Source organism: Otolemur garnettii, unplaced genomic scaffold (assembly GCF_000181295.1).
Source record: "Otolemur garnettii isolate 467f Iridium unplaced genomic scaffold, OtoGar3 scaffold00014, whole genome shotgun sequence".
Lineage (NCBI taxonomy): Eukaryota > Metazoa > Chordata > Mammalia > Primates > Galagidae > Otolemur > Otolemur garnettii.
The window spans coordinates 2950675-2962272 of NW_003852409.1; the positions used below are offsets into that span (position 1 = coordinate 2950675).

General features: G+C 47.6%; 1 protein-coding gene across 3 annotated transcripts in view; it reads right to left on the reverse strand.

Annotated features, from left to right (window-relative positions):
• The window catches only part of TBC1D2 (TBC1 domain family member 2), a 56943-nt gene extending 46062 nt beyond the window's left edge, over window positions 1-10881 (reverse strand). For 2 of the 3 annotated variants that reach the window (XM_003785163.1, XM_012802371.1), the window contains exons 1-3: window positions 10507-10881; window positions 6799-6928; window positions 263-410 (exon numbers count right to left, since the gene is read on the reverse strand). In XM_003785163.1, the coding sequence (XP_003785211.1) occupies window positions 263-410; window positions 6799-6928; window positions 10507-10881 (653 nt within the window). The remainder of the gene's footprint in view (window positions 1-262; window positions 411-6798; window positions 6929-10506) is intronic. The other variant, XM_003785164.2, reaches the window with a different exon arrangement.
• Between the last annotated feature and the right edge of the window lie 717 nt (window positions 10882-11598).

The following is an 11598-nucleotide window of genomic DNA, read 5'->3' on the forward strand; positions in this document are numbered from 1 at the left end:
TTTGGGTGACAGGATTACGGGTAATTTTCAATCTATATCCATAAATGAATATCTTTCTAGATTTTCTGATTTCCTACAATGAACACGTACTATTTTCTAACCAGAACAAATGGAATATTTTAAAGTGATAATGTGATTAACTAAAAATAAAGCCCCCAACCATCTTCCTGACCCACCTCCCTGCAGGGGAATCCACCAGGTCAAGCCCTGCAGGAGGGGCTGCTTGCAGCTGGGCCAGTCCCTCAGCCCCACTAGCACTTACTGTATTTCAGTTCCCAGGTGCTTGAGGGAAATATTCTGAAGGGCCAAGGGCATGGTAGGGACCGGCTGCAAGGCAGCTGCTGTGCCTACGAGCCCAGTGGGTGTTTTCACAGGGCACAGGAACTCCTCCAGCTCTGCCTCCTCTTGCCCTGGGAAACAAAGAAAAGGGAAATCAGTCCACCCAGGTCACTGCACTTGTTAAGACTGGACAGGTGGGATGCTAGGGGCACAGCCCTGACTGGGAGCAGGGAGGAGTTGGGGAGCTGCACTGACAAGCAAGCCATCCCTGGGGGCTGCTCACCAAATGCTCTGCAGCTGGGACAATAATGCATTTTGCTGGTACAGCCCTCCTGGAAGACCCTTATGAATATGTAGACCTGCAGATAATTCTACATCTGAGAATCCATCCTAAAGACATTAGAAGTGCAGAGAAAACTTCACGTGGCAAGAGGTTCATGGTATTGTTTATAATAGCCTCAAATTGGAACTAACTTATAAAAATCTAGAAAGAGGTTAAATATGCACATGGTGTCTTTGTACAATAGAATATTAATCATTTAAAATGATGTTACTGAAGAATGCTTAAGAACATAGGGAATGTGCATACAATAGAATGTTAAATGGAAAGAGCTAGATGAAAAATTGGGTTTGTAGTATGATCTCAATTGTACAGAAAAAGTTTCAAAGAAACGTAAGCCCCCAAATCTTAACAGCAGCTGCATGATGGGATTTGAAGTGAGCAGGATACTCTCATTATATCTTACTGGATTTTCCAAATTTCCTACGGTAAGAATAGGTTATTTTATAAACAGAAAACAAATGTAAAATAGATGGTGATAAAAACCACAAGGTAAGTAGTTTTGACACACTACTGAGTGTCAAAAAGCAAAGTAGAGCCAGGTGTTGTGGCAAGTGCCTATAGTCCCAGCCCCTCAGGAGACTGAGGTGGGAGGATCACTTGAGTCCAGGAGTTCAAGACCAGTCTGGGCAACTTAGCAAGACCACATCCCCCAAAAAAGAGCAAAGTAGGATGATTTATATTATTATATGATCTAAATTGTTTAAAGAGGGGCAGGAGGCCACAACATAATGTTAACACTGGCTGTAGGTGGGTAATAGGATTATAGGTAGTTTTTCTTTTTTCTGTTTTCCAAATGTTCTGCTTAAATAAGGATTCATCTACAAGTGAATGACTTCAAAATGTTTAATGTTAAGGAAGGTTTCAAGGCCAGGAAACATTAATTGAAGTATAAGAAAGAGGAGGTAAAATATTTAGAAATTAATTTTGAGTGTTACCAAAAGTGGAAAAGAGCCAAGATGACTTACGGGCTGGGATAATTTAATCAGTCAGCTCCTGAGACCTATGAGGGCAGCAGACACTTTTTATATGGAACCCTCTTACTGAGAGACTGAAAAATTTAGGGGTGGAGGAAAATTGTTTTTATACTATATCTGCAAAAAGAATGTAGGTACAAAAATATTAAGTAGGGCCAGGTGTTCAATCTACTTAAGAAAACAAACTTTGCAATCACTAAAACAACAGACAACACATTTGTTAATCCTAATAGGCTCTGTGGGATCTGGCAGGCTGGCAAGCACTTTGAGACACTACTCAGAAACTGCTGGGTGCAGTGACTCATGCCTATAATCCTAGAACTCTGGGAGGCCAAGGTGGCTGGATCATCTGAGCTCAGGAGTTTGAGACCAACCTGAGCAAGAGTGAGACCCCATTTCTACCAAAACTAGAAAAACTAGCTTGGGGGAGGAGGATAGGGGGAGTGCATTTGGCACAGTAGGCAGGGCATGAGGCAGGATCTCACTTAATGTGCATATTGTGAGGGTGTACAACATGCCCTGCGGGTGAGGGGCTCTTCTACAAATGGAATTTTACACTGGAAGTGAGAACAATGTAACCTAAAAATTGGTACCCGCATATTAATTTGAAAAAAAAAATACTCAAAAAAACCCCAAAACCCCTAGCTGGGGATTATTGGTGAGTGCCTGTAGGCCCAGCTACTTGGGAGGCTGAGGCAAGAGGATTGCTTGAGCCCAAGAGTTTGAGGCTGCTATGAGCTATGACACCATGGCACTCTAGCCTAGGGCAACAGAGTGAGGCTCTATCTAAAAAAAAAAAAATTCTTTTGAGGTCCTCCCTTCCATTCACCCTCTTACCAAACAGACTGGGTGTCTGCCCTGAGGCTTCTAAGTGAGGCTAGAGAAAGCCAGATGGATCCAGGCAAAGCTCACAGCCTAAGGAGCAGTGAAGCAAAGCGTGCACACTTAGGGAAACCAGCTGGGCAGGAGCTGGGGCAGTTCTGGTGGTGGAGACAGAGTCCTTCCACATCTGACTAGGGAAGAATTCCAGGAAGGGGAAGCAATGCAGCTGAGCTTTAAGGACTAGAGATGATTTGGATCTGCAGGAGGAGTAAGAAAGGATCTTGGATGTTTCTGTGCAGAGTGTAGGTATAGACAACAGCAAAGGTTCCAGAGCTGAGTTTGGGGAGAGGATCCCAAGGAGACAGGACTGGAAGGCCAAGTGGAAAGGGGTGTGGCTAAGAGGCCAGATCTCATCATGCTGGAAACCAGAGCCCCTGGGGTTTCAGCAGAGGAGCATGAAGTACTGAACCTGGCTTTGGTAGCAGGTTTGAAACCCAGCCCTGCTTCTGTGCTGTGACCTGGTTGGAAATAGCTTTTCTTTTTTTGTAGTTTTTGGCCGGGGCTGGGTTTAAACCCACCACCTCTGGCATATGGGGCTGGCGCCCTACCCTTTTTGAGCCATAGGTGCTCCCCCCCCTTTAAAAACTCCTTCAGAGTTAAATTACATGAAAATGTGTAGAAATCCATAAAGGCCCTGTGGACTCACATCTTTTAAAGTAGTCTTTAATACAGATTTTGAGTTGATTGAAAATAAATAAGTTTTTTTTTTATCAACACTGTAACCAACTTTTTTTTTTTACTGTAACCAACTTTATTCTCCTTCATTCATTGTAAAAAAAAAAATTACAGATTTTTCTAAGATTTTAATATCCTAGTAAGTACCTCCCAAACTACCATTATTATCTTTTTTCCTACCACTGGCACTTGTGGCCTTAAATCTGCTCTGAAACCACAGAGAACTGAGTCTTGAGGGTTAAGTGTTATCCTCAGTTGGTTTCACCAATAAGGAAACAGTAGCCCAGAGATAATAAGTTCCATGTCAAAGTTAGCAGGTGACACAGTTAGAGGCTTAAATGCAGTTCCTCATTTTGCTTCTTTCACTAAACCACAGGGCTGATTAGAGCACCCTTTCTAACAAGTAGACAGAAACTGCCTTGGAACAGTCTGCCCTGAGGCTTCCAGGTGAGGCTAGAGAAAGCAAGATGGATCCAAGCAAAGCCACTGATCAGCAGACTGTTCCAAGGCAGCTCATCAAGGCATAAGCCCCAGCGCAAAGGTGTGTCGAAGGATGGGCAGCACACAATGGCAATGCCACAGCAGAGACAGTACTTTCCATAAGAAACAGAACTGATGACCCACGGCTCTGATCTGGGGCCTCTGGGCCTCCCTCTAGCTTCAATAAATGCCCTCCATGAGGTGACCATATAAAGAATTTTCAGTAGCATTTATGTGTAATTCTCCCTGCCTGGGTCCTAGGGGTTGCCCACCACCAGTGCGAAGTCACTGCCTAGACACAAATGGCCTGATGAGGTGGTCACTGCTTCCCTGAAGGGCCCTAGACAGATGGCTTGGCTGTCCCTCACCTTTGGAAGCAGGAATATGAGTCTGCAAACTAGGGTTTGAATTTCAGTACTAATATTTTCTTACTATGTGACCTCAGAGAGTTCTCTTGACATCTGCAAGCCTCAGTTTCCTCTTCTATAAAAGGTGAATAACACTAACTGATAATCTTACCTGGTAAGATTGTTCTGAGGACTAAATGAGATGATGCATGCAGCATGTTAGAGCATGATCATCAAATGGCACGCGTGTTTTTGTGGTGAGGTACATTTATTTATTAAAGTCCTTTGTAAACTCTAGCCTAGTTTGGCAGCGTGTTATTATTATTATTTATCTGTCAGTTTCTCTTTGATCTTTCTTGGCTCTGTAGAGACCGCTGTTCATGTAAAGTATAAAACAAAGTTATAAATGCTTATAAACATGACTTTCTGATTGCTCAAGGGCAGTGACAAGACACTTTTTACCAGATGGTGTCTCTGTGACTCAAAGTCAGACATGCGTCAGGAGGTTTTCATTGTCCTAGAAGCAGGCCTTGGCTTCCTCAGGAAGGGTGGAGGCTGAAGAGGTGGGGCAGATTGCTCCAGAAGGCTAATCCAGGGCTTGCTGGTTTAAGATTGCAAAAATGTTTTCCTGGGTGGGTTGGGGAAGGTTTTGCCCAGTCCCTGGGTCAGACAGGGTGTAGGCTTACTGTGGGATGAGACAAGGCTTCACAGGAAGCCCACATTCCTGCTTCTGGAGTTTGATGCCAGCATCCTCCTTGGGGACTGGCACCCTGGTTGTTCCGGCACCTAACTCCCCTCCCCCGTGCCTACAGCAGGGATTAGGCCCACCACATGTGCTGCAACAAAGCCACAGAATTAAAGAACCTGGAACAGGTTCACCACAGTAGAAGAGGACCGGGGGATCCCAGAGCCACGCTTTGACAATCTGCTTCTTCAAATTTCAGTTCAAGACACAGGGGAATTCTGTTAAGGGGGGAGGGGTTATTCTTGCTTCTAGTCTAAGGCTAACCTTCAGCAATTTTGTCAATGCAAGCTGTAATTTTTTTAGGTAGCCGGGGCTGTGTGGCTCCCTGGCAGATGGAGAGTGAGAGCTGGAGAAGTGCAGCAGCAAGGAAACCCTTTGAAAGAAACCCCAAAGAATCACTGATGATTATCATTAACATCAAAGGAGCATTTATTGAAATAGTAATAGTAAACATGTGTGCACATGTACTATTATGATAGCAAAAGCACACACATGTATGTACACCACACACACATTAGGATACATGTGATGTAGTAAGCACTTGTTCTGTGCATGACATTATGCTAAGGGCTTCACACGCCTTTCCTCATTTAATTATAAAGTTCAATGTATTTATGTACACATTCACTCTACAAATATCCAATGTGGTAGTCAGGGCACCAAAGAATGAGGACATAGGTGACAAAGAAATGGCACTGACCCTTAAGGGCTAGTGGATGGAGACTGACACAAAGAATCCAGGTCCCACAAAGAATCCAGTTGGCAAAGTTCGAGAAGTCTTCCAGGAGGACATTGGCAAGAGAGGTGCAAATGGAGCTTGGCTGCAAGAATAAGCAGGAATTTGCCAGGCAAAGGGGAGAGAGAGAGAGCAGAGACTCATCTGGTGCTGCTGAAGCCTCAAGCCCAAGGCAGGCTCAGGGGGAGCTGGCAGAGGGGAGGTCACGAGGTCTGAGCACTGGGTATAGGAGCCGGGTGGTGGGAAGCCATGGAGTGGGTGACGGGCTCAGGTTTTCCTGACAGCTCACTCAGGGTGCAGGAGGTAGGTGGGCTCAGTGCAGATCTGTACATGGGGATACTACAGAGGAGGCTGCTGTCATTTTTCAACTGAGAGATGACCCTGGCAATGGTGGCAAGAAATGTCTGGATCCATTGTGTGGGTCAGAGGGGCAAAGTTAGCACAGTGCCTGACTGGAGTTGCTGGCCAACGGTGGGGAGCCATACACTGAGGGAAAGGACACCGAGGGAGGAGAAGGGTCAAGGTGGATACACTCAATTGTGGACACAAAGCATCCAGGCATAGTGGTCTGGAAGGCATTGGTGACAATTCCTGTCCTCGCCTATTCAGCCTCCCTGCCAACTGGAGACAAGGCACTTTAGATACCCTGCGGCCTGATGTTGGGACCTTGTTTTCTGTGTCCTTGCTGGGGCAGCTGTGATGTGCTCTATCTCAATTCTAAAACCTGCCAAACATGTCCTGGCTGCAGCATATGGGTGTGATCTCCTGAGCTCCTCCATGTGGGGATGTTCTAAGATGGGATCAAGAAACTTCTTTGATAAGCCATGAGGATGCAAAGCAGTCTGTCTCATGAGAATAGCAGGTATAAGATCACTCATCTATCCAACTCACAGTGCGAAAGCATTTGCATAAGAAGCACGCACAACACCACAATTTCTCATTAACCCTCCTCATGGCAACTCTGTGAAAGTTTCATTTCTGAGACTTCCCATAATAGTTATCATAATAGGAGCTAACAATTGCTGGGCTGTGACCACGTGTCAGCTTTGTTCTAATGATTTTAGGTGCACGGATTCATTTAATCCTCATAATAGTCCTAAAGAGTAAGTATGATTTATTAACCTCAATTTATAGTGAAGGAAACTAAAGCTCAGAAAGGCTAAGTGACTTGTCTAAAATCACACAGGATTAGGATTTGAACACAGGCAGCCTGGCCTCCAAGCTCAAATTCTTGCCCTACTAATCCTGAACCACATCCCTGGCTCTCTGTATCTCTCTTAACTCCTCCCACTCACTCAACAGGAAGGTAAAGGTTTAATCACCAGAGCCCTGGGTACCTAGCTCGAGGTGCAAGGCAGGCCCATTCCCAGCCAGCGTGGCGTCGGGTGCCAGTGGGCTGCTGTGGAACTCCCAGCGCTTCATCTGCAGCTGCTGCAGCCAGTACACCATCACTTGCTTGGTGGCGGCCTGAGAAGCACAAGGATTAGTTGGCAAGGCCCTGTTACTGGAGGGTGGCACTGGGCATGGATAGGAACTCTCTCTTCCCAGAAAAAATAGTCAGTGTGGGTAGGTACTCACCTTTGAAGCACTATATGCTTCTAGACCATAGAAGATAATCAGGGTCTTGTCTCCCCCTCAGTGGTTCTTTAACTGGATCTCAGTTTTCTCATCTGTACTACTGTGATAACACCACCCATTTTTTAGGGCAGGTACAAAGATGAAACGAGATAAGGAACATGAAGTGTCCCGCACAGTACCTGACACGCAGTAGGCACTAAAAATGTGCTCACTGGACAGGGGAATTTGGTCTGCTATGAGAGAGGGGAAGAGCTTTGGAATTCTAACTTGAGTGGGGCCAGGGTGCCATCACTATCTCCCTCTGTGACGTCTGCAGGTCTTTGCTGCCTTTTAGTGGAATGGAGGTGATCCCTCCTGTTTGGGAATGCACTGAGTCACGGATAGGACTGAGGACTGGAAAGCCACATGCACTCTATGATAACACAGCAGCACCTTTCATGTGCTCCAGCAATCCACATAAGTTAATGGTACATGTTGGTCATCAGTCTCCCAGCACTGGGTGGTCTACACACCCACTTTCCCGGATCCTTTAGGAGAGAGGTGAGGCTGGAGTGATCAGTCCTTTCCATGAATGAAGAAACTGAGGCTCTGAACTTGCCCAGACTTGTGGGTAGAGCTGTTCCTAGAACCTGGGTGTCCCATTGCTAGATCACAGAACTCTGTTGGAATTTATGGCCAGGAGATTTGAGGCTTCCACAAAGAAGCCCTGAGATTGTCTGAGGTGGGCTGGTGGATGGGAGCCTCACAGAACTGCCCAAAGTCAAGACCGCATGAGAAGAGCAGCAGCCTACATGGCAATATTGGCAAGCTCCCCCTCTCTGGGGTCTACAGGTAAGTACAATGCCTGGAGACTTCATGAAAGAGACCCTCAGCCTGTCATGCAGGTATCAACAACACAAAATGATGGCTACCAGTCTTCTCTCTCTCTCTTTTTTTTTTTTAGTTTTTGGCCGGTGCTGAGTTTGAATCCGCCACCTCCGGCATATGGGACCAGTGCCCTACCCTTTTGAGCCACAGGCGCTGCCCCAGTCTTTTCTTTCCATGCACTTTTCCTAATAGACCTCAGTCCCTGGGCTTCACCATGACCTTAACTTAATGCAGAAAAATGCCAGCCAAACCCAAATACCCCACTCATTGGATAAATGTACATTGAACACCCATTATATGCATCAGTGACTGTGCTAGGTGCTGGAGATCCAGGGCTGAGTCAACACATGTGCTCCCTGTCCTCTCGGAATTTAAGAATCTATAGCAGGAGACATGTACCTGGATGTCCCATCAGCTCCTCCCCTTGAGTTCCCTCCTGTCTGTGACTGACTCAACCAGGCAGCTGGTCAGTTACTCCAGCCACCCTTGATATCCTCCCACATTTTACTTCCCTAGTACCCCAAGACACCTCCACTGTCCCCCTCCCCATGGCCACAGCTATCATCCTCGCCTAATCACCTCGTGATGGACTCCTGCCTATCTTCCCCTAACTTCTTCTCTACCCACTACCCAGACTGAGCTTTCTAAACATTCTAATCCCACAGAGCTTCTTTGCTTAAAACTCTAACAATTTCCTTCAGCCTGCAGGACAAAGTCCAAGCTCCTTGGCCTAACTCATAAATGCCCCACCTCCAGATCTCTGCTCTCCAACTCCATCCTTCAGGCCCCCTCTGTATCCCGGCTCTTGGGAGTTGCCTGGACACTCAGAGCTGGATCATATTTTCCTATCTTTGCCCAAGTGGCTCTCTTGGCCTAGAATATCTTTCCCCCCCTTGTCTGCTTATCGCATGCTTATTTCTTCTTTAAAGCCTCAGGTGTTATTCCTGCCTTTCCGGCCAGCCCCTCCACTCCCTGGAAATGACCCCACCTATGAACACACTTGTCTTGTACAGACTTAGCACAGGGTCTCTATGGAACTATACTGTGCATGCCAGTTCCCTGTCAGTCTCTCTTACCAGGCCTTACACTGTTTGAGAACCCTGGGGCAGGCTGGGCACAGTGGCTCATGCCTGTAATCCTACCAGTCTGGGAGGCCGAGGCATATGGATTGCTTGAGCTCAGGAGTTTGAAACCAGCTTGAGCAAGAGTGAGACCCTGTCTCTACTAAAAATAGAAAAAAACCCACAAAAAACCCAGCTGGCGTTGTGATGCATGCCTATAGTCCCAGCTACTTGGGAGGCTGAGGCAAGATCTCTTGAGCCCAAAAGTGTAAGGTTGCCATGAGCTATGATGATGCCATAGCATTCTACTCAGGGCTGCAAATTGAGACTCTCAGAAAAAAACCACCACCACCACCAACAACAACAACAAAAACAAGGGGCAGGGCTGATCTGTCTCCATAACAAAGAGCCTAGCACAGAGCTGGATACCCATGTGCACTGATAGAATAGCAAAGACTATGTGTCAGGGTTCTCTATACAGCACCCAACCTAGAAGAGACGAGAACCCACATGACCTCTAAAGTGTCTTCCCCGACCTGAATTTCTGGCTTCCATGATTTTAACCAAGTCCCCCAGCCTGGTCACCCGCTAAGCCCACTCAGCAAAGGAGAACTGAGCCTGTGGCACACTTTTCTCTGATGCCTACAGGACAATTAGCCCAGAAACGTCTTCCCACTTAAATTATGGGACACTGCCTCTTGACAGGAGCATTCTGACCTTGGTTCCACCAGCCTATGTATGCAGGTATGTTTATTCAACATTTATTACGTACCCACTAGGTGCCAAGCTGTATTCTAGGCTGAGACTAATGCAATAATTTGTAGATGCCTATGATGTGCCAAATGCTCTCAGACTACTTAGGATCTGAGGGGTTAAGTAACTCGCGTAGGGTCATACAGCTGGTAAATAGCAAACGTACAATTTGAATCCAAGCCTGTCTGATTTCAAAGTACGTGGTCTTCCCACTACTTGAGGCTTTCTCAGTTAAACACGATGATCAAACAAAACCTCTTGCTGCTGATGGAAAAACAGGTTTAGACATGCCTAGAAGAACAATCTAGGCTGATCAGTAAAACCTAAGTGCTTATCTCTGCCAACTGTGTCAGCATTCACTTCCTTTAGCCAAAACATTAAGAAAAGTGAGTCAGAATCCTGGCCTTGAGACAGGATTACAAAGACCTTGATGATACTTCAACCCCAAGTAAGAAAGCTAAGGTACTTTTAGGTACCTCCCCAAGTACAAGTTTTAATATAGCATTGAGAAATAGAAAGTTTCCAAGTGTGGACTAAATGCCCGACCTCAGGTGAATCACTTTAATCTCTCTATGACTCAGTTTCCTGATTTGTAACACGGGCCCATCATTCCTGCCTTGTGGGAACCCAAGGATGAAATGGGTGTAAATGTACTTTGGAAATCACTAAGTTCTGGGAACACATCAGTGATCACTGTTCCAGTCACTGTACTGTGACCACACACGCGCGCCCAGCCATGTCCCAGGAACTCACCTAGGCTGGAAAGGGAGAAACCCTTCCATTTACCTTTAGGGTTATAACTCGGCTGGGAGTCTTGATTTCGAAAGTCCCCTCCTCACCGTCCCCCTTGCAGTCAAAGACTGCACTGGAGAGGTCGATGCTGTCCAAGGGATTAGCATCCTGCGCGGTCCGCGAATAATACAGATGACATTTCTTCTCGTCGTAGAAGAACCAGCGGGATTTCCAGCCCCGGATGGGCCCTTTGCCGCCAAACTTACTTAAATACCCACAAAGTTTCTTTCGGGCCGCCTCTGGGGGCCGGGCGCAGCCCTGGGATTCCTCGGGAGGCAAATCCTCGGGGCCTCTGACAGAACCTGAAGGCTCTTCGGACCCGGGGGCGGAGGGGCTAGGCTCCAGAGCCTTCTCCTGGGCGCCCTCCATCGCTGCTAGCCGGCGACCGCAGTGGGACTAGGGGTCGACAAGACACCAGGAACAAATCTTAGAAACTTTCAAAAGAGAGTCACCTGAATGGGGGCGGAGCCTGCAATGGACACACCCCCTGAAAGACCGCCGGGCGCGGCTGGCGGCAGAACGTGCGCCTCAGAGACTTCAAACCCCAATTAAGCAGGCTGGCCACGCCTCTCCTCCAAGCCACGCCCCAACAGACCTGATAGGCTCCTCCCAGTCCCGGATACTTCCGGATTCCCCCCACCCGCCACGCCCCTCAGCCATCTTTACCAAGGGCATTTGGGGCCTCGGCCTCTGGTTAAAGGCGTGGTGGCACTGGCCTAGGTTAAACATGGGGGAAGACGCTTGCTCGTGGCTACACTGCCCTGGAAGCTCTGATAAAACACGGACAGATGGTGCCGCTTTGCGCCTCACAAGCCGCCCACCTTTTCCCACCAGGTGCCGCGCGCGCCACCGTCAGATAGCGCACCACGCAGCCATTGGCTGAGAGGGACGCCAGCTTGGGGGCCCCACTTCCGGCCCTGCTTGTGGCTTGTGGCTCCTGGGTGCTGCCCTCCTATTTTTTCTCGGCCATGTTCGGTACTCCACTGGCACCCAGCGGATGGCCTTCTTGACTTTTCGGCTGACCGCTGTGGCCTCCCCTCCCTCGGTCCTGGCTCCCTAACAGCGCCGGTCGCATTGCGTGGGGTG